At 43.4% G+C, this 23281-nt stretch overlaps 1 protein-coding gene across 5 annotated transcripts in view; it reads right to left on the minus strand.

The window, feature by feature from the left end:
- Nucleotides 1-23281, minus strand: part of SFMBT2 (Scm like with four mbt domains 2) — a 114801-nt gene that overhangs the window by 41447 nt on the left and 50073 nt on the right. For 4 of the 5 annotated variants that reach the window (XR_007629952.1, XM_050324076.1, XM_050324077.1 and 1 more), the window contains exons 6-9: nt 22103-22349; nt 17359-17456; nt 5844-5945; nt 5050-5197 (exon numbers count right to left, since the gene is read on the minus strand). Coding sequence is in view for 4 of the 5 variants with exons in the window: in XM_050324076.1 (XP_050180033.1) it covers nt 5050-5197; nt 5844-5945; nt 17359-17456; nt 22103-22349 (595 nt within the window). In the remaining variant the exon portion in view is untranslated. The remainder of the gene's footprint in view (nt 1-5049; nt 5198-5843; nt 5946-17358; nt 17457-22102; nt 22350-23281) is intronic. The other variant, XM_050324079.1, reaches the window with a different exon arrangement.

A 23281-nucleotide genomic window follows, 5' to 3' on the forward strand; every position in this document is an offset into this window, starting at 1 on the left:
AACTCTTGGGACAGAAACGAATTTTTTTTAATTTGTTTTCTTGGGGCTTTTTTTGCCTACCTCTTAATCTGTATGTTCACAGTGCCTGAAACCAGTGAGTGTTAATCCTGTCCAAGGCCCTGTGGATACTCTAATAACATTATGGCAGAACTAGTCTCACTAGAAAGTTTCAGGAGTCACCCAAAGGCCAAGTTCTCCCCCCAGTCTCCCTTCCTGGCATCTCAGCCTGGCCTCAATTCACAGAACATCCCTAAATTCCTTTTGCATTGATAGGCAAAAAGGGACATTCAAGATCGGATGTGAATTAATCATTTATGACAATGAAAATGGTGACATTTTTTATGGGCAAGAAAGGATTGGAATACTGAGTGTAGTCCCTTATGAGTCAGCCAGATCCCAAAAATGAAGGTAAAAATTTTGAAAATGAAGACCCAAGCATCCTGCTAAGATGCAAAGAAAGTATCTGGGATAAGATGAACTTCTTATCCTAATGACTGCATACATGACAAACTACTGAGATAAAGCCTTGAGCTAAGATGCCTGTCTCTGTGGGGCATCAAAATGCATAATAATTGGAAAATTAGAAATAAACATGCACAGGGAAATAAAAAAAGGGCAATTACTTATAAAGAATGTTCATGTTTCATATAAAAAAATACTCCTGCACTGTCTCTTCTTAGCAAATAATTTCTGCAACAGTATCTTCCCTCTTCTTCTCCATCTCCTTTTTTCTCTCGAGTTATTTGTTTGCCAGATACTTCTCAGCTTCATAAAATGAAATGGAAAACAGGAGGAGATGTGCACATCACTTGATGTCAGAGGGGGATCTGTCTGATCACGTACAGATGTTTGCAGTGGGGACATCTACAGCTGTGCCTGTCACCCTGGCTTCCCCAAGGAGTCAGTCAGTCAGTCCCCAAGGCAGATCTAGAGGTGGTCTGTTTGTCCTCCTGCAGACAGAGCAGAATTGCCCTGTGGAAGTCCCTCCCACTCTCCATCAATGCCAGAAGTTGGGGATGGGATCCTGTGGGGACAGCCAGGACACAGCTGTATAAATGAAATCACCTGGGGTCCACCTCAGCTGCCAGAGAATCAAAAACCTGACCATACCCTGCACTTCTTCTCATCTCTGATTCAAACCCCTCGTGGACAGGTTTTGCATCTCATTTGCAAGATACGCAAAAACCTTGTCAGAGTGGAGGGAAAAGGCACATTAAAGTGGTTCCAGTGAGGTGTGAAAACTTGACTGTGCTGTCACTGCACACCCACCGGCTGGCTTGGCCCTGCACCACTGAAATCACTGGAAGATCTTTCACTTTAGACTTCCGAAGGAATGAAAAATGTGAGGGCTGTAAGAGGGTCTGCCATAATTCAGTTCAGCAGCACAATGAGGACGATTCCAAGAGGAGCACACCAAGGAACTGGCTCAAACAAGCCCTGACCTATATAAGGCCTTTTTATGGAACATCATGGTGACACTGCACCTCAATTACTGTGTCCAGTTCTGGGCCCCTCACTTCAAAGAAAGACATTTTGGTGCTGGAGTGTAAGAAAAGTGCAACTGAGCTGGGAAAGAGTCTGGTGAGTAAGTCATATGAGGAGCAGCTGAGGGTGCTGGGGTTATTTAGCCTAGAGAAAAGGAGGCTCATGAGGACGTTATCACTCTCTACAATTATCTGAAAGGAGGGTGTAGCCAGGTGGGGATTGGGCTCTTCCCCCTGGCAACAAGCAACAGGACAAGAGGGAACAGCCTCAAGCTGTGATAAGGGAAGTGTCAATTTGGATGGGAATTTCTTCACTGAAGGGGTTGTCAGGCATTGGAATGGACTACCCAGGGAAGTGGTGGAATCACCATCCCTGGAAGTGCTCAAGAAACAACTGGACGTGGCACTTGGTGCCATGGTCTGGTTGACCAAGTGGTGACTGGTCAAAGGTTGGACTCGATGATCTTGGAGGCCTTTTCCAACCCTAATTATTCTGTGGTTCTATGATCATGCCACAAGCTGCCTCCCTCAGTACATGGGGAGGTACCACATATCCAATGCCTCCATTAGCACATGGCATTCACACACTGTTATCCTGGAAGGCTCAGCCCTAGTAACAACACTGAAAGCTGTGTTTGCACGATGCAACTGCTCCTCAAACATTTAAAACCTTGCTGTGTTTGCTATCTCAGCTCTCACCATGGAAGAGCCCAGCAGTCTAACAAGAAGCAAATACAACAATATAAATGTACTCCAGGCTTTGGAAGTGGCGTTTCCTTAGTAAGCCTTACAACTAGGAGCACTATCAAAATGTTTTTCCCCTTCTTAATAGCTCATAAAACAATGGTTGTTACTCTAAAGGGAAGTGGTCTATAAATCCAGCTCTAATAAATATAAACAGTGCTTGTTCAATGTTTATACAGTGGCAGTAAATGGGTATTCATTTTTGGCACTGTACAGGAAAATACTGCTCTCTATTTGTAGTAGCAAATGCTTGCACCTCCTGTTCATGACTCATTTACTTTATGTTTGGCTTCAATAAACCCCTGATAGGCAAAAAGGCATGAGAACAGTTATCACATAAATAAAGGACTCTGAACTCAAATGCCCCAACCTGGCACATTGTTCTGATGAAATTAATTCAGTTAATTTTAAGAACTGAAGCCATCTGGACAACACTTACAGAACCAAAGACTTATAAAGGTTGGGAAAGACCTCTCAGATCGAGTCCAACCTTTGACCCATCACCACCTCCTCAGCTAGACCACATGAAGTCATTTCTTGAACACTTCCAGGGGTGGTGACTCCACCACTGCCCTGGACAGCCTGTTCCAATGTTTGAGCACCTTTCTGGTGAAGAAATACTGCAAACCTATTCCCTGTTGGGGGTGATGTTGGTTGGGAATGTGCAAGCACTGGGGTAGCAGGAGGCTGGTCCATTCTGGTGCAAGACGGGGAAATTCTGGATGCTCCAGGGCAGGCAGAGCTGTGATCTGGGTGGAAGTGGTGGAATTTCCTCCTTGTGCAGACCAGCTCATTAGCAGCCAGCTCACAACACAGCCTTCCCCACTTTGCAGAGCTGCAGCCCCCTCATATCAGTCCTGGCCTTTTATTTTTACCCAAAGCCAGTATTATTCTGCTCAGAGAAGTATGGAACCCTCAGAAGAGGTTTGGATACTTTTCACTTTCCCTCTGCTTTCTTTTTTTTTTTGGTGGTTTATGGGGTTTTGTTGTGTTTAGTTTGGGAGTTTTTATTTTTAAATTAATCATTCTAGTATCTGATTACATTTCACCAACTCAGAGAACTTGTCTACCAACTGAAAAGGCTTTTGACACCAAAGGTGCTAAAATGAAATTTGGGCATGCAGCCCTCATATGCAGTGTAAAAAATACAGCAATATCTACAATGCATCTATCTGCCACTGGCTTCACACCTTTTAAATAGCTTCCCTTCAGAATTTCTAATCTCACAGAAGAAACCAAATTTTATTTTTTCAGGGGAATAAGGGGAGACTTTCTACATTTTCTCAGGTGTCCAGGTAGACCCCAATCACCAGGCATCACAATGGATCATAGAATCACAGAATGGTTAGGTTGGAAGAGGCCCTGAAGATCACCTAGTTCCAATCTCTGCCATGGGCAGGGACACACTAGGCCAGGGTGCTGGTCTCATGCACCAGACCAGGTAAATACTTTCCCTTTAGACTTTACTGACTAAGATGACAAAATATTCATAAAACAGATGCTTCAGACACATCTAAAAACCTTGGCATCTAAAAAAGTGTTTGCACATACTTGATCCATAAAACACCACCTCAGACAGGCTTTGTATCAGCATGAATTGGAAATTATTAGGCCATGACCCTGTAAAGAGAAATGTCTGGCCCATGGTCTGCTTCAGTTAATTATCCAGCCTGGGGGAAGCTGTATGTGAATTTGGGTGGAAAAAATGCAAAATACTTCATTTGCTCTCATTTTTCGCATCTTTTCTGGCCAGTATCAGTGAGCACTTACACAGATATTATCGTTTCACCTAGATTTAGGCAGGAGGGAGCTAAAGCCCCAGACAGCACATTTACTGAATACATTTATGTCAGTATAAGCAGCAGAGTAATAATGGATGCATCGTATGCAGCCTCACGCACGGGGCTCCAGGACTTTGGTGGGAATTTCAAATTGCATCTGCTGAAAAAGCACTCTGAATACACATAAGAGGACTCTGAATCCAGCATAGAATAACCCTTCACTTCCCTGGGTTTGGCAGTACCATAATTTTTCCAAAATGAAGACAAATCTTCCTACACAAAACTCAGTGGGATGATTTTTTTTGTTGTTGTTTTTTTTTGAGGTTTCTCTTTCTCCCAAGCAACACCAAGTTCTGGCAATGGACCAACGAGCCAACCAGCTTCAAAAATCTAAAATTCCACAGAACCAACACCTTTTTCAAGCAAAGAAATATTGCTGGGGCACCGCAGGAGGTTGTCTGAAACTGAGAGTAATTAACTGCATCGCTACAAAGTTGGGGAACAGCACCCTTGGAGGCTGCTTCTCCTGGCTCTGACCTGAACACTGCTCACAATGAGCCTTTGCCTGGGATTTTCTGAGACAGCTAAGGAAATGCCTAAACAATCCTGGGCAGGCAGCTGTTGAGTTCAGTTTGGACATTCAGATTTAGGAGCTTTGCTTGGCCTTGGTGTTGTACCCAGGTGGATGCTGTAGGGAGATGCCTGGTTTGCCTGTAGTGTGACGGGACTTTTAATGCTCCTTTTGTTCTTTACACACACAAAGAATTGCTAGGATTCATTTAACAGGAATTCACAAGGATAAATTCAGCCTGATTCAGACCTCAAAGCACATGGACATTAATCCAGCAGCAAGACACGTTTGCTAAGAAGTTCATTGGCTGGTGTGAGGCAGAACAGCCCAAATCATTGCAGAGAGCTACTCTAGCTTGAGATACTTCAGGTGATGCTCTGCAGCAACCACCACCACAGTTTTAAAGGCAATAATAACATGCCAATTTGCTTCAAAGGAAGCCTGAAAATCACTGAGAAGGAATACGAACCCTTGGGAGGTGTGAGGTTGACTCCATTTTTAAGGCACCACTGTATTGGCAAGATCCCTAAGGAATCTGCATGGCAGAGCATTGAGATTTTGCTGGGTTCAGGTCTCAAGTCATCGATGGTCACTTGTAAATAATGATTGTTAAAAACCTAAGGGGTAAAAAAGAAGAGAACAAAGTCAGAACATTAGGTAACATGGAAGCTGAAAAAGCCAAACCTTGGGATTAAACTACTGAAAATAACCTGCTCTTACCTAACCCTTTCCATCCAAGTATTTCCACCAAAGACATCAAAGCCTGAGTTTTAGAGATGGGTAAACTGAGGCAAGGGAAAGCACTGGGGTTCAGAGCCACTCAGTGTGCTCACAGCTGAGCAGGGGCTGGAGGTGATTCTGGAGACCTCACAGCCTTCCTCTCTCCTGCCTTTGACAGCGTGGATTAAACATCCAGCTACTGACTCCATTTAGCTGTTTTATTTCCAAAAGTTTGCCAAATGGGCAGGGAAAATACATATGGATGGAGGGGAGACAGAGACAAAAGAGGGATCCCTTTGTTTTGCATGGAAGTGGTGGATGAACATCATCCCCACTGGTTTTAAGTGCACACAGTCAGCTGGTATGCTTGTGGGAAAGACTCAATTCATTAATTAGGAACATCCATGGATTTTAAACATATGTGTTCTCCAGCCAATTAAGCACCACCAATTAAGTACCACTCCCAAATTTTACTAAATGTGGTGGAAACCAGGCAGAGGTTCCTCATCAGGCTGTTCTCATCCCTCCTTTCTGAGAGCTCACCTTGGTCACTGACGCAGGGCAGATATGAAATGGCTCCCTCAAATTCACTGCCTCCAGCTTCATCCCCACAGTGAAGAAGTGGTTTCTCAAATCAGCATGGTCCTGCAGGAAGAGATGGGAAGAGGAACACATGGTGACATCCAACAAGGAGCCAATGCATTTGAAAACCTATTTGAAAGGTGTCCACGTGGATTTTGTCACTTAGCCGAGTGCTTCTGATCCTATGTTCTTCTCATGCCAACCCAACCGCAGAAAGGGAGGGGGCAACTTCACTCCTAGAGGACACATCTACAGGACCAAGCCCATCATATCTAAAGCACAGTGTATGTCCACCTCATCAGCAGCATCTAGGCAGAACTCAGTCAACAAAGAGATTGTGCTCACCAAAATGAGGACCTGCCTGAGAAATGGCTGCTTGAAAATCATCCCCTGGCAGAGCCTCTTCACCTCTGACAGCCACTACCACCAGAGAGCAACTAGGGGTCCAAGAGCATCAGGAGTCATTCTGACATACCCCAGGGTAATGCACAACATGGATGGAAACAGCTCAGGACGGCCCTGATTTGCCCTGATGGATGTCCAGCACCTGCAGGGCACCAAAATAAGCACCTGCACTGGTGCCCAAGATGGCAAGTTGGAAAGGTGTTTTTTCCAGCCAGGAGACTGAAGGTGGACTAAGGCCTGGACAGTGAACTCAGAACCCATAATGTGGGCAACAAGGGAACATGTTGATGGGAAAACAGGCAGCTGTGCTCAAGTCCAACAAAACACTTTCATCTGGGATCAAACCCCGGAGGATTCCCCAAATCAACTTTAGGGATGGCAGCAGGATCCTGAAACTCATAAGCAACCCAGATTCAACTCCCCAACTTGCTACCAGTTTAGTGTTTAGCATCTAATTACTCCATCCCTTGTGACCCCTATCTAGTAGTCATACAAGCTGGCATCCTAATTCCAGAGCAATGATTGCATTTTGTGTTCATTCAATAAAAATGTCCTACAGTAGTTCCAAACCATCGGTGCATTAGCCAAAACAAGCACAAAAAGAGATGATGTTATATTTAACACACACTCACAGGCTGCTCCAAAATACATGCAGAAAGCTTGCTATCTAATAAGTGGTTAGCAATGACAAATCCATCTACATTCATTGCTACATGCTGTATTCTTGTTCTAAAATGATTTTCTATTGATCCAAAGTTGTATGTCACCGTGCTTTCTTTTCCCAAGACCTGTCTCCACTTGTTAGGCTTAACAACTTCTATTTTGGGATCTTATATTCCTGGTGCTGCCAGAGATAAGGATTTTTACAAGCTCCAACCGTGGCTAAATGAATTGTTGTTTTCATCTCACAACCCTGCAACGTTACGGAGCCTTTTCTGTTAGAAACAAAAAGCAGTTTAAAAAAAAAAAATCATAATGGGTTTAGTCTCTGAGCAGAAGAATACACTGATGGGGAAACTGAGGAAGATTTAACAATAATGGCCTGGAGCTCAAGGAACTAATGGCTGAGGAAGGAGTAGACTTTCAGGAGTCTGAGAGCCCTCCAGTATGGTGTGTACACTTTACAAGGGTATGTAGTGATAGGACCAGGGGGAATGGCTTTAAGCTGAAGGAAGGCAGATTTAGATCAGATATTAGGAAGAAATCTTCACCATGAGGCTGGTGAGGCACTGGAACAAATTGCCAAGAGGAGCTGTGGATGCCCCATCCCTGGAGGTGTTCAAGGATAGACTGGATGGGGCTCTGGACAACCTGGTCTAGCAGAAGGTGTCCCTGCCCATGACACAGGGTGGGAACTGGATGATCTTTAAGGTCCCTTCCAACCCAAACCATTCTGTGATTCTATGATTCTACAGCCATCAGTTATACTTGCATTTGCTGGCCACCATTTCCATATCACTAAAGCATCAGAAAGAGAGGAGACCCATTTCTAGCAGCTTTGCACAGACAATGTTTCACTGAAATAAAGTCTAAAGCAGGGAGGAGAATGTGGCTCCTGGCACACGGAGGTTGCACAGTACCAGGAACAGAAACATTATCAAAAACTGCCAGCTTTAATACTGAAAAGGCTTCAGCAGGAGAAGACGGTGGCTGCAAAAATCCAAGCTCGCCAGCACTGAACTTTAAATCTCTAAAGGCAAAAATGCATCTGGACTGGAGGGCTGCCTCCTCCTGCACTAGGATCCACACCCGGCGTCTCTTAAGCCTCACTGTGAGATTGTAAAGAAAAGGCAACTTTGCAAAATGTGCATCTGGAAACAAGCTTACACTGCACCATCTTCCCATCAAACCTTCCACGATTCAACTCACGCTCAGATCCAGCTCGACACATAATAAGCCAAGATCCACCAAAGTACTTAATCATGTTTATCTTTAAACACGCAAGTAGTTTCATCAACTTTTAAAGTGATTTGTTGATTGAGACCAAAATACATCGACACCAAATCACACTGCTTCTCATTTTTATCTGAATAATTTTCTTTGGTCTTTCTCCTTCTATTTGCTTTGGCTTTTTTCAAAGGGGAAAAATAATCAGATAGGAAAAAAAAAAAAAGCTAATAATATTTAAAGCTATTTTACTTCAAAAGCACATCCCCTTTTCTCCATGTGCTATGTACCTTGGGATCAAATCCTCCTTCTCATTTAGCACAGCAAGTAAATATTTTCCCCATTAAATTAGCAGCAAGAGTGAACTCACAAGAGAAGTTCATGGGATCTCCAGTACATCTCCCTTGTGAGGGTCAAAATCCTCTTTGAAGCAAGAACATGCATTTATTTGGAGAAATGCTGTGGAAGTAAAAAGCCTGTCTGTGTTAAATGTCATTTCTGAGACGGAAAAGCTTTCGTGGAGAAAAAGCCTTTGTACTGTACCTCTCTGGAAAATGGTCAGGGTCTGGATATTTGATCTGTCTCACATATTTACTAAAGAAAAGCATCAAAATTTACCAAAGCAGCTTTAGATTTTTGCAGCCACCAAAGGGGGAAAAAAAAAAAAAAAAAAAAAAAGATCCTGATGCCGCTCTCCGGTTCCAGCGCTGGAGCTGCCTCAGCCAGCAGGGAATTACTTAGGATTTGGCATATGCTCCTCTTCAAAACTCCAATTAATTTACATAATTTCTAAGAATAGGTTCCACAGAAGTGATGGCAAAGCTTTTAATTAGTATTAGACTCAAAGTGATACACTGGATAATGAACTGCTCTCTCTTCCCTTTATTCACTTTGACAGGAACGACGTCTGTTTAATAAAAGCAGCTACAAGAAGAGGACTGGAGGGGTGAGACTTTCCCCTGGTCCCTGCCAGGCTCTGCAGCTGAACAAAAGAAATGCCTGAAATGATTGTGGGCGGTAAAATTCGACCCTCTGCTGCCGTTTCACGGCATCCAACGCCACCAAGGAGGATGTCACCAGCCATGATTTTCTAGCAACTTCTCCAAGTGAGTTTCAATTTTCTTTGAAATGGAGGTGAATAGGAAGAATACTTTTGACCAGCTGGAGCATTTTATAGCCTTTTTGGATGGTGAATCTTTACTCTTATTGGAAGTCAGTGTTTCCCAGGAGCAGCCTCACTGACCACACAAAGGTTTAGGTTGCATATTAGGAAAAATTTCTTCACTGAATGGGATGTCAAGTGTTGGAACAGACTGCCCAGAGAAGTGGTAGAGTCACCACCCCTGGAGGTATTTAAAAAACATGCAGATGTGGCACTTGGGGACATGGTTTAGTAGTGGGGCTTGGCAGTGCTGGGTTCATGGCTGGACTCAATCTTAAGAGGCGTTTTCCAACCTAAACAATTCAGTGGTTCTGTGACTCTATGATTTATACCAGCAAATTGCCTGTCCTGGGGTTCACAAGCCCTGAGCAGGTGATGGAAATACCCTCTGACTGCTGGAGAGCAGCCAAGGAAAATGGATCAACAACCAACAAGGATGCAGGAGAGTCTCCCACAGCAAAGAGAAAAATCATGCCACAAAAAGTACAACAAATTAACGTGGTGCAGGTTTCAGAAATGTCAGGTGAACTGCGAGCCTAAATGTCATTCTGAAAGAGATCCACAAACAGCATTCCAGCTCTTAAGGATGCAGATAAGCTTTAGGGAAGTACCTGTGTGGGTGACATGCTTAAGTCCTAATAATAAAGTCACTGAGCACTGGCTTTAGGTCTTGAACTCAAAAAGTGGTATTTCAAAATTGTCATAGTCATTTGTCTGTCCTGCTACCTAAATATCTTGCTAGATGTGGCTTCTGAGTATTTCTGCTCAACAAAGGTAATTTAAGTGTAAATAAACTCGATTTTGTCCATGTCACAAGAGTGGAGCACAGGTAATTTTACAGTGCACTGGATAAAGCTGATAGAACAGGGGGAGCTGGCTAAGCTGCTTTTGTCTGTGACACTCAGGGAAGCTGCACTATGGGCTTGTTGCTCAAGCTGTGTCCCCAAACACAGCGAAGGGCATCAACTTCAGATTACAAAATCCTCATTTTTAATCCATTCTGCTCAAGACCACTGGAATCATCTCATTTTAAACCCAGCAGCTAATACAGTGCATAGATAAGAGCAAAAGGTTCTCCTTTGAGCCTAATTTTGATGTTTGAGGGTGATTTTCAAATGCTCTAAAAGTCAGGGCTCTTTTGGTCCAGGACAGTCAGATCCACACAAATTATAAAAGCACAACTTGATGCAAAATTCAGACGTAAGTCCGAATGCTGAAAAGTTTCAAGGCTGAGAGGCTGATTAGAAACACTGAGCCCCTAATAAATTATTGACCTGAGCCTCCTTTAATCCCCACTAACTGTAAGACCGTGAAATGCTCTTGCCTTCAGCCCCATCTCTCCTGGTTTACCCTGTTAAAAGACACAGAAGAAGCGGGGCCCATCTGGTATGACTGGGAACATATTAGTTGATTCAGTTTTTGTTTTCAAAGAAATCGCTTCCCCTCAGTGTTTTCTCTAATTCTCCAAGAAACTGGCTGTTTCTAATAGCCTAATTTTAATCACAAAGCTCATGTGTGGTAACCAGTCACAAACACAATAATAGCAGTGGTTAAACTGCCTCTACAGGAATCTGGCATTTGTTTTTTAATTGAGGGGAAAAAAAAAAGGAAAAAAAAAAAAGAAAGAAACCCTACCAAATGCAATACTCTGCATTATTTGCAGATGAATCAGTCTTGTTTGAGATTCATCAACTTCCTTGGCTAAACAAGGAGCAATTTACCCTGAAGGTACAATCACTGCAGGGAGACAGAAATCCCCCCCCCCCAGTAGGACACAAACTGTCCCTCGTTTTGACAAGAGCCATCAGAAGAAGACCAAAATGTAGAGATGTGGGGTGGGATTTAGAGGAAAGGGTAGTGGGAGGGAGGCTTCAAAGACACCATGACCCTGAAGCAATGAGCACAAGAGCCAGCTACAAACTGCACCTACTGAAGAGCCCCTTAAAAACTGCAGACGCTTCTGCCAAGGATCGAATTCAGCCCTACGGATTTTAAGCTCCGCTTGTTGAATAAAAAATAGTTACCATAGAAACAGCAACATTGCAGAGTAGCCAGTTGAAATCCAAATACACCTTCTCCGTATGGCTCGGCCCGATGCAGATGGCATTAGGGCAAAGATCCCCTCCCACGCAGCGCCTGCTCTGCTTCGGCTGGGCGGTGCAAGCACGGGCAGCAGAGGTAGGAGTGACAGATATTCATCCACTCGGGGTTTTTGGTGTGTTTGGTTCGGGTTTTGCAACACCCACGAGCGTTCACCGTCGAAACCCGGCTGTGCCACGCGCACAGGTCCCACTTCACAGGTGGGAAAGTCAAATCGAAAGGGGAACACGGGTGGGGAACACCTATTTGAGGTCTCAAAGTGAAACCAGCAGCGTCTCTTCTCACACACAGCGAGGCATCACCTCTACTGTGAAGAGCGACTGAGTCAGCCCTCAGTAACATCATGGCAGGAATCACTGAGGAATCAATAGGAATTTGTTAGAGAAGGATCAGGAACCAATTCAATGCACACTGTGGGCAGCAACCACTCTGAAAAACAGCTACGGAGCAAAGCTGGCTTTTGCTTTCTTTGAGGAAATTCGTTCATCTGTAAATCATAGAATAGTAGACTCATAGAATGGTTTGAGTGGGAAGGGACCTTAAGACCATCTCATTCCAACTCTCCTGCCAGGGGCAGGGACATCCCCCACTGGACCAGGTTGCTCAAAGCCCCACCCAACCTGGCCTTGAACACATCCAGGGAAGGGGAATCTACAACTTCTCTGGGCAACCTGTTGCAGTTCCTCACCACCCTCACTGTAAAGAATTTCTTCCTAATATCTCACCTAAACCTTCCCTCTTTCAGTTTTAAGCCATTACCCTTTGTCCTGTCACTACTTGCCCTTGAAAAATGCCCTAAATGGATAACTTTCAGGTATCACCCACCCTCTAGATGGGAGCAGATGCTGGTTCTAGGTGCACATTAGCCCTTCTCATGAGAAACACTACCCAAAGACATGGAAGGTAAGAACCTGTCATGCACAAATGCCCCACACAGAGCCCGGGTGCAGCAAGTAAACCAAACCAGGCTCTTTTGTTGACCTCTCCCCACCCTGAGAGACCCCGGTGTGTAACGAGAAAGAAAGCCCCACACGCCAGAGGGATGATTGTAAGGACCACTGTGGTATTCTCCCAGCGACGGTGACTGGGTCTTACAAAGAGGAGCAGCTTCAAGGAGCCGAGACAGGAGCGGGTCAAAAGGCAGCGGAACAAGGGAGGGATTGGGACGCCGCGCACGTCTCCCAGCCCGGCAAATCGCAGCCGTGGAAAAGGGCTGGCAAATCCACGGATGGGGAAGAACAGATGGAGTATAAATAATCTGGCAGCGCCTGCGAACAACATGGCGACTCACAGGCTATTAAAGCACAGCGTGTGGAGCGAGGGCCGGCCAAGCCACCGGTGCGTGAAGGAGCCCGGGATTGCTTATGCCGGGATTTGGCTTCCGAGTGAAACCAAAAGCACGTTCGTTTCGAGCCGCTGCATCAGCACGTGCCCGTCTATTAGGGGGTGGATGGAGACAGAAAAACCCTGTTGGACTTCAAGTCTGTTCACACAGCCAGGTCAGGAATCGTCTCTGAGCAGAAAGTATCCCCTGGGTTTCTCTCACTTAGATTTATACTCTTTCAGAATAACAAGTACTGGTAGAACAAACCCTAAAAACATGCCAAATGTTTGTTTCAAATTTAAGAGATGTTGTCCTCCCTTTTGGAAAAAGAAAAAAAGAAAATCAGTCTTCCAAGAAATAGCCAATCTCATTTCTAAAATGCACAATTCATACGATAAAAAAAATTATGTTTTAGAGGACAGGAAGGGATCTTTTTTAATATTTGTCTTCATACTTTTGAGTGTAGAACTAGAACCACCACTCCACCATGAATTTCAGGGGGCAGCTCTTGCCTGGGTGATGGGTGGTCCCTCCATCAGTCTCCTTAGGAGAGATTTGTCCCAACTGATTCCCTCCACATCATTAGTCTTGCCATTAATTAATGCTATTACTGGTAACAGGAGACATCCAAAAACTCCTGTTAAAAACAGGATTACAGGGGCTGGGCATAGTGTAGAGGCATTTTTGGTAGAGAGGGAAAAAATTTCAGGCTGGAAAGAAAAAAAATTTAGGAAAGGAGGAGCAGAGAGTGGAGACAAGAGGAATGGGACCAAAGGTTATAAATCAGGAATGGCCACCTGTCTTAGATAACACCTCTCCCTTCTAAGCATCAATTATTTAACAGAATTTGGGTTAGAGATGTGTGGGGGGGGTGACAGCTCCACCCAAGACAGATACTTAAAACAACTGGGGGTAATTTGGAATAGGAGGCCCACATGCAACATCTATGGAAAGATGATGAGCACCCCAAATCCTGGATAGGGTTTAGTTGCCCAAACAGAGGTGTCTGGGGTGAACTGAAAGACACCTGAGGATCTATGACATCTGCAAAGGACCCACAGATACAGCACAGGAGATCAGAGGAAGCATAATGGGATGTCTGAGAACATCCCCAGCACACTGTGGGCCTCTCACTAGGAAACTAAATCCTGTGATCTGTGTCCACCATTCATCTTCCTCAGACTACTGGGATGTAACTCTAAAATACGATTTATCCATAATATTAGGGCTAGAAGGTGAGTTGGGAGCATGGATCCCTTTCAGAGAGCACCAGCAACATCAGCACTGCAGCAAACCACTGAAATTGTCACATTTAACTTGAAATCAGGCCCTGGTTTGACCATACTTCATACCCAAAGCCCTGACCATTCTCTCAGGTGACCTCTGAAGCCTAACCCATCATTTATAACTGGTGCTTAACCAAGTCTGGGGGATCCCTACAGCACCCTTAAATGAGAGCAGATACAGTAAAGGACACATCTCCTTGGGCTGTGTCCTTTTGGAAGGATTTGTGCTCCTAAACCATTCAAAAACCCTTGAAAATCCTGCCTGTATTTATTTTTCTTTTAAGGATCAACATGTTTTCTGAAAAGAGTGGAACAACAAAGTGGCAGGTGTGCTGCAAAAAAGCTTTTGTGAAGAGAAAAAAATTATTCCAGGACGTGCAGTTTGCAAAACACTATGTTTAGTAGCTGCATAATAGCAGCATTTTCTAGCAGTTGAACATCACGTTCCTTCTCAAAGGATCCTAAAGCATTTTACAAATGCTTTCAACATATGGCCAAGTGTAAAATAGCACCAGGAAAAAAAAAAAGGAAAAGAAAAAAAGAAAATCCTGTTTGCAGCTTTCTCCCTGATTTTTGCAACAGGCTCGTGTGGTCTGGTGGCTGGTGTCCTCTCCTTGGATGCCAAGGGGGATCAGGGTTGTGCTTTTGTAAGGGATTTTTGGATCTGCTGCTGAAGATCACCAGGTGCCAAGTTCAGCGTTGCCACACTTCTCTGAGCATTGATAACTCAGGCTCAAATTCGTGGTTTGTGAGTTCTCAAGGCAGAACCCAACACCAAAACCAAAGAGCATCATCACTGACAGCGGTAATGGGCTGACAGATCCTGAAGAGGAGCCACTTCTCACACAACAAACACGAATCTGCTTTCCCAGTAGCACCTCCTGGGACCAGTTTGATGTCACTGCCCAGGCACAGCTCTAAGGACAACAGCAGTTAAAGCTGTAACCCAGCCAAAAATGCACATGCTCACCCTCAGGACTGTGGAGCAAGCACACAACTATGCTCTCCTCAGTGATGGAATTCTGTAGGGAAATGTAGGAAAGGCAGAAGGTAACCCCTCAATTTTTACCATGTCCGCCAAAGTAAATATTCCCATCTTTCCAGAAGATCTTTAAGAGTTGCCAGCTGTCAAACCCTCTGTTTTATACCTCATCCAACATGTGACTGGTACAGTAGCACAGAGCCCAAGGCACCATGAAGAGACATTACTTCTGTGCTGGCTTTGCAAAAGTAAAATTAAGAAATCAAAAAGAAATTATTAAAAGACACCTTTGAATTCAACACTTTTTGCCAGGATCTGGGATTCTCCTTGAAGGTCCCACACATAAATATTGGGTTATTTTGCAAGATTCATTTGTGCATGAAACAACTCATGTTTCAGTCATTACTAGAGGAAGACATGCTCACAGGCACGGACAAGATCTCGTATTTTTCTCCTTAATTAGAATGCACAAGATGGAGTTGATTCACCCTACATGGGCACACACAAAAACAATTTATTCAGCCTCCAGCCTTCCCAGAACCAGGGGCTCAGACAGCACCAAAGACTAAATTCAGCCCATCTTGTGCTCAGCTTCCATATTATAAATAAAGAAGCCCTGTTGACCCAATCCTGCCTTTTTGCCACATTTGGCCCCAAAGTAACTCCCTCTTGGGCCATTCAAGCACTCCAAGGTTTTGCATTGTCTTCCTAAGAGGTTCATCTTTGGAAGCTCAAACCACATGGCACAGCAACCAGGATTTGCTGAATTCTAATTTATGACACTCATGCAATAATTAAAATAAGTGGGTATAAGTCTGGCACGCTGAGAAGAGGCAGCAAAACAGCTGTTAGTAATAAACTTCTTTAAAAAAGGATGTTTTATGAGCCTCATCACAAATATTCTTCACTCTTTCATACAGACAGGAATAAAATACATGCATCAGCCATTCCCTACTGGGATTTAATCCCTGCCCCACACAATGTGTTTCTGATCTTGAAACTGCCAGTGCAAACTTTTAATAGAGTTGGCAAATCGAGGCGTTGGATGAAAATAAATGGCAGAGACTCAGAACTCTCCAAGCACCATTTCCATCCCAACACGGGGCTCCTCAACCCCAAATTCGAGCCAAAGGCCAGCACACACATCTTCCTTCCTACTTATCCCAGTCTAGCAGAGCTTTCACACTGGAAGCAAGTGAGCCACTGCCTGGGCCGTTAGCAAAACGCTCCCAAATTAATGTTGCTAATTTAAGTGCATCTTTGCTGGGTGAGGAGCCTGGATTCCTAATGGGAAAGCTGCTGGCATGTCCCTGCAGAAAGGGTGAAGGTGGCATGCAAGACAGGATGGGGCATGGTGAGTGCCTTCTTCCAATATAAAATTAGAAAATCATTTATGTTGGAAAACCCCTCTAAGATCAAGGCCAACCATTAACCCAGGACTGCCAAGGCCACCACTAAACCAAGAGCCTCATCCACACATGTGCTGCACCAGTTCCAAGGATGTTTTTGAGTACATCAGTGTGACGTTGCTTAAAGGGCAGGGAATGAACCTGGAGAGTCTTCAGACTGATGGTGGGGAGGGCACTGTGATACAGCAGGTCCCCAGGCAAGAGGTGGCAGTGGAGACAGTGGGGCACAGCGGTGCTTCCACACACCTCCCTGAGCATCCTCTTGCACCCACAGCCGTGCTGCCCATCACACTGAGGGTGTAAGTATTAGAAACCAGACAGGCACAGCTAGAAATCAGGATTATCTGAAGCTATCATGATTAACAGCAGCGCAGATTTGGATGGGAAATTAAAGCTGGTGCCTCAGGGCCGAAACACGTCTCTATTAAAAACCAGAGTGAGAGGGGGAAAAAAAAGAAAAAAAAAAAGATGTGGAAATAAAATTATCTCCCTTTTCCACTACAGGTCCCTGAAGGAGGTTTCTCTGCCTTGTGGCTTGCGATCAGATGAAAATTTTGGTGCAAGGCTTGCAGAAATCTGTCCCGTTTGTGTCAACTTTTATATTCGTAGCCTTACAACTTCACGGTCGTATATGATGTCTTTGCACAGGTCTAACAGAAAAAAACACACGAAAAATAATGCTGGAGAAATCACTGCTGATCACCCCCAGCCCTGAGAAAACACTGACCATGAAATCACTTATCAGAATGGAAAGTCCACACCTAAAAATGTGCTTTATACAAGCACCCTACTTGTGACCTCTCGTGGTTATGTATTAGAGCAAAGGCCTTTCCTGCAGAAGTTTAGCATAAGCTGCTAAATACTGCATGATATTTATTCATCGTGGGCTCTGTAAGTGAAGGAAAAATGTGTGTCTTTTACCTTGAACACTTCCATTGGAAGAGGAAAATTTGCTGCATCATTAAGGGATTTTTCCAGAGCGCATTTCCACTCAGATATAGTCTTCAGAGAATAGATATCTAAAGTAATAACAACAACAAAAAAAACCAAAATCAAGGGGTGACTGTTTAGGGATCAAACATTTTTGAAATGCTAAAGTTCTTATGTCATACAAATGGACAGTACAAGTGAAATGAACAGTGTGTGTATTCCAAGCTGTACAGCATGGATAAATTCAACACAGAGGCAACTAGCAGGGACACTCTGGAGGGATGATTTTGTTTTATATCCTGAAGTGAAACCGAGAAAAATGCACATCCTTTAATTACTGCTGAAGAAACGAGAATCGTATTATCTCGTTACTTGAAAACAGCAAAAAGCTCTCCTTTGATTTCTCAAAACACCTGATGGTTTCTAGTTTGATGAGCCTCAGGTCTTCAGCCAATATTGGTTATATTTGAACAAAACAAACACTATCTTTACTAAGGCTCCTGTTCACTGGAAAGTGTTGGTTTGGTTTTAATTGCAGGGTTGGGGTAGGGGGGAGGGAGGTATGTGTGGGAAGAAACATTTCAGCTAAATGTCTACCCAGACACATTTTTTTGGTACCACACTCAACCCAGAGCATCACACCAGTTCAAAGGCTTACACTCATGAATTTCCATCATTATACTTTCAGGCAACATCTTTGTGCAGCTTCACGTTGCTTTCAGTGAGTTTCTTTACACAGGTTTAATATTATTAAATCATTATATTAACAAGCCCTTTATGGTTCAGTGCAGTGAAATGCCTATGAATCATCAAAGGAGACAATGTAGGAAATAATACTGTGATGAAGAACGTTATATTGGATTTACTTCTGCCCTAGAAAACATACTGTTATCTTGCACATAACAAGTTATTGCAGAACATTCATATCAAGGCCTTAAAGAGACAAGATAGGTAGACAGATTGCAACAATTATTAAAATGGAAATGAACATTTACTCAATAATAAACTTGATATGGAGTGAACAGTGTGGAGCTTTTCTTTTGCCAGTTTGGCTTCATGCACTTACATCACAGTTCAATTTGGCCCAATTTGCATTTAAATTCTGTGCATCTAATAACCATATATATTTACTAGCTAGCAAAGATTTACTGCTGTATCTTACAATTCTGAAGGAGGAAATAAAAAATATGTATTAAAAAAAAAAGAAATTGGCAAGCACTGTTTCCACCTTGCACTGATGGTACAAGAGAATTTTATGCTCTGAACTCAACAGATTTAAGACCTTATCAAAACAGGATTTGCAGAATCACTCACTGGAAGTGGATGTATTTATACTTCCACTATATCAAATCTCCCTATACTTCAGAACAGACATCAAGGATATGCATATGAATTTAAACACACTTAAAGGGAAATGTTAACCTTTCAGGGCAGTATTTTTAATTCCTCAGCTGTCTGGTTATTAATGGCAATATAGATTTCAAGCCTTTGTTTGCAGCGTGTGCAGCGGTCACAAGTGTTAAGAAGTGCCCTTCTTATCTAATTGTTCATTATTTTACAGCCCTGTTTCTCCACTTCTCCCTTATTTACAGGAGTTCTGATCAACTTGAAGCACAGGCAGGGGAACGACTCACCCTGTTTCTTTTTGGTTTAAATGATGCCAAACAGGGAAAGACTCAACACAATATGATTTTGCCCCATGCTGCAGCCAGCCTGTTGTTTCAAGTAACAAAAGTCTGAGTTAAGGAAAACCCTGCCTGATGCTTCCCTGCTGGAAACAGACCCTCATTATCTATCATGATGGTAGTGAAGTACAGGAAAAAAAAAGTGGTATTTTGGGCAACTTTGATCAAAATCAGTGAAAAAAAGTAGCAACTTCTTTAAACACTGTCAACAAACATCAATACAGAGGCAACTCCAGCGTGGTTTCAATAACCAGCAAGGAATATCATATGCGCATTTAATTAGTGGCACATCACTTATGCTGGCGAGTGTATGGACACTAAATTGCACGGTTAAAAGAGCATAAAGCATTTTATTTAAGTGCTAGGGTTGCAGGTAATTGAACCAAGTGTACTGTGTCAATTTGTATTAAGGTTAACAAGTAGCGAGCAATTAAAAGGACCGGCAATTTGTCTTTAAACAGAAAGTAACATAAAATGAGATGATCTCGTCCTGCATAAACAGCTGAGCTAAGACCATCAGTGGCTCTGCGTCAAGCAGCCCCTGCCAATTTTCACTAGCAAGAAGGTTTATTTGGGATTCAGATATACAGCTGAAGGAGAAAAGCTGTGACCCCTTTGCTTTGGTTAAACAGGCTCACGAGACACACAAAGTCCCTGGAAGTTGCCATTTGGAGAAGACAGCCAGAATCACAGCATGGCTTGGGTTGGAAGGGACCTTAAAGTTCCAACCCCCCAAGGACCCTCCTGCACATTCTTGTACATTAAGTGGGTGTTAGGATGTGGATGGCTTCAGGAAAGAGACCTCTCCACCCAAAATATTGTAGACCTTTGGATCCATGGGATCTCATCTATCTGAGATGCTCTGCACTTCAAAAGACTGACCTCAAACTGCTCTGCAAGACGAAACCCAACCTGACAGATCCTCAGAAGTGGATCAACAGGGGAAAACCACAGCTCAGACATAAAGGGAAGTAAAGCTGAGGGTGGATATGCAGCATCCAAGTTGAGGGTAGGCAAAGCACTGTCTGAGGCTGCAGAACTGATGCATAACTGAACATCCTTGTATGATAGCCAGGGAACACACAGCCTAATTTGGGAGGAGCTGCATGTCAGAGGAGCATCTTGTCAGAGGAGATTCACAACAGCTTTCTTTGATATACAGTCTAAGGCTGTTCCTGTTATATCAACCAAGGAGTCAGATGTTGAAAATTTAGACAACCAGGTCTGTGTTCATTGGTTTCAATCCCCCCTCCCCGAGTGAAAAAAAGTAGGCTTATAAAGATGTCATTTCATCTTATCAGTGTTAGACACGTCTCAAGCATCCCCTTTCCTCCACCCATCATAAAAAGAAAGCAATTGCTCATGCTGAACTATCTTTTGTGTCTACACTACAGCAGGTGAATCTAATCCCTGGTGTGTAAAAAAACAACATACTGCCCACTGACTCTCTCCTTTCTAAAAAGGTCCACACCAGGTCATTTAAACAAAGGTCTTTCTAGTCCAAATCCTCTTTAATATAGAAGTAACTAGCAAGCATGTAAGCAGGCAAGGATGTATCCCTGGCCACCAGTCTTCAGGCAACTCCATTCTTTGCCAGTTTGTGGTTTAGCGGCTTCATCCCTGAGCTTCTTTAGTGCTTTCTGCTGCCAGCATCTCATCCTGACAACTCTCTACAGCTTCCCGGCCTGCTTGCTCCAACATTCCTTTTGCAGACACTGTAATTTGAAACAGATCCCCCAAGACCAGCCATTTGGCTCTTTTTTTCTCTCTTCCTCCTCTGATTTAATGTCTCATACACTTTATTCATCCACTGCTTCATGAGCATGTAGATGTTATGTGGATATCAGATGGCTGATACAGTCCACTATATCAGAATTGGAAAAAACAGCATTCCTGCCCTCTGGAAACTCATCAGATTCCCATTTCTGACTGGCTACTCCCTCAGTCAAGAGTCTGACAACTGCATAGACCAGAAGGAGGTAATCTAAGAGAGATCCTTAGGGGCAGTGGTCAGGAGAGGACTTATTAGAAAATGGGTTCAGACCAGAAGGGTCATTTCTCAGCAAACTCCTATGAGACTCAACTTTAGGACATGTGAAGTGATGACCACCTATTTAAGTCAGTGGAAGTCAGGAAGAAGATCTGTGCATTGAATTCATTAATAACAATGCTCACTAAAAAGGGAATGACCAGAAAATGCCAATGAGAGGAAACATATCAGATGAAGATAGACGAGAACAAGATAGAGAAATTTCAAAAGCAGTTAATCAAGGACAGGGGAATTTCACAGAAATGTAACTTCAGCAAATAAAGAGTCCAGTAACAAGTTTAAAGACAAGTGGGAAAAAAAATGAAAAGAAAAAGGAAAGGGGGTGTGTGGAATCCATGGAGAAGGAAGCACAACAATGAAATGAGGAAAAAAGGACAAAAGAAGGAAAGAGCAGAAAGTGAATGAAATAAACAAAGAGGAAGCACAAATCTTCTTCGGGCCATTTCTCTATTGATTCACCAAACCTATAGAGGCCAAGAGGGTTCAAAGGCAGACAGTGGGAAAGTGTTCCTCTGTAACACAAATACAAAGTTACAGAGTAAGCAGTATTCATGAGCTCTTGAACTACAATCTAATTTAGAAGTGATGAGGAACATTGATTCCTACCTATCAGTGAAAAAAACCACATGCTTAAATCGTGGCCAGAAAGACCTGGCCCCTAAAACACCACTGAAAAGGGCTGGACAAACAGTTACAGATCCTTGGATTATCCCCACCAGCTCTGGCTTCTTGGTGGAAAACTGGACGAACTGCTTTGAATGGACACTGCATCCTTCCAGGAGTGAGCTGGAAGTAAACTGAATTTATGAAATAAATTTCAGAGTTCACCTGACCCATTCTGAACCCAAATCAGATGGCTCCCACATGGCCACATGTGTCACAGACAGAAACTACTGACAAAGCAATGTGAACGCTGGAGAAGCAGAAACGGGCTGCACAAGTACCTCAGAACATCAGTGAATGTCAAAAAGGAGGGTAATACTTTTAGGAGGCTGTTTACCTGCAGGTGGGTCCATTCTGTATTTATTCTCTTGACACCAACCGACTGGTCGAAGTCTGCAATCCAAGTAAAACAACCACTGGTCATAGGATTCAGTCTCCTCCAATCCCACATAGCGAAGGCGTAATCTTCCTCCAACATTTTCAACCACACTAACTATCCAGTACTGAAAGGGATTCTGGGAATCCTGCAGCTCTATTAAGGAATCAACTGTAATGAGGTCTACAGGGTTTTTTCCTCGCAGAGGCTGTTTGAATAGAAGCAAAACTCCTTATTTTAAACTTTATTTGAAGACTTCTCAAGGAAACAGATGACAGCAGAAGATTATTTTTGTTTTTCACACCATCATCCAAGCGATCAGCAAACAGTCTGTTCTTCTTCTATTTTACCCAATGTCTTCCAAGTGCAAATTCAGAAGTAAAACAGAAAACAACAGTTGTGCTAATTTCTCAACCGACATCATCAACAACAACAACAAAAAAAGAATAATAAAAGGTGGAACAGCCCATAAGGCACACCCAGTTAGGATGCTGCTGGAAAACTCAAAGCCCAGTTATACTGCAGGATTTCAAACCCAGTTCTCGTTGATTGCATCTGATAAGAACCAATCACAGGACTGGACCCTGACATTTACCTAAAAGATGACCACTTTGCACACTCTGTGTGTTTATCTTTTCCACCACAGGGTTTATCTCATTCCTACTGGCACGGGGAGTAAATGATTCCCCAAAGCCACGGATCCAAGAGTCTGTGGGGGTTATTCCAAAACTGAAAGCCAGGAGCAGGTTCCCACCAGCTTAAGTGGTCTTAGGATCAAAGGACAAGGCACACAGGATTTGCCAGCTCAGGCCACCATTCCCAAGAAATCCCAGTGGTTGAGATTATTTGCTTACAACATAGCAAATAATCTGTTTCTGTGATCCCGGTTTTGCAACCATTTCCACATGTGTGTAACTTTGCACCTGCAAAGCTGCCAACCACAGGCATTAAAAAACCATGAGATGCTTTGCAGAATGACACCTTTGGGGCTCTGATTTTCTTTTGGCACTCTGAGCATCTCTGTGTATTCAAGCTTTCCTCTAACATCATGGTTAGGTTTCTTATTTTTTATTAAAAGCAAGTTTGAATTCTTATGCGATGTCTCGATTCCAGGGCTTCAAGAGCAGCATTAAAATGACC

This window comes from Myiozetetes cayanensis, unplaced genomic scaffold (genome assembly GCF_022539395.1).
Source record: "Myiozetetes cayanensis isolate MyiCay16 unplaced genomic scaffold, myiCay2020 scf3, whole genome shotgun sequence".
Classification (NCBI taxonomy): Eukaryota; Metazoa; Chordata; class Aves; order Passeriformes; family Tyrannidae; genus Myiozetetes; species Myiozetetes cayanensis.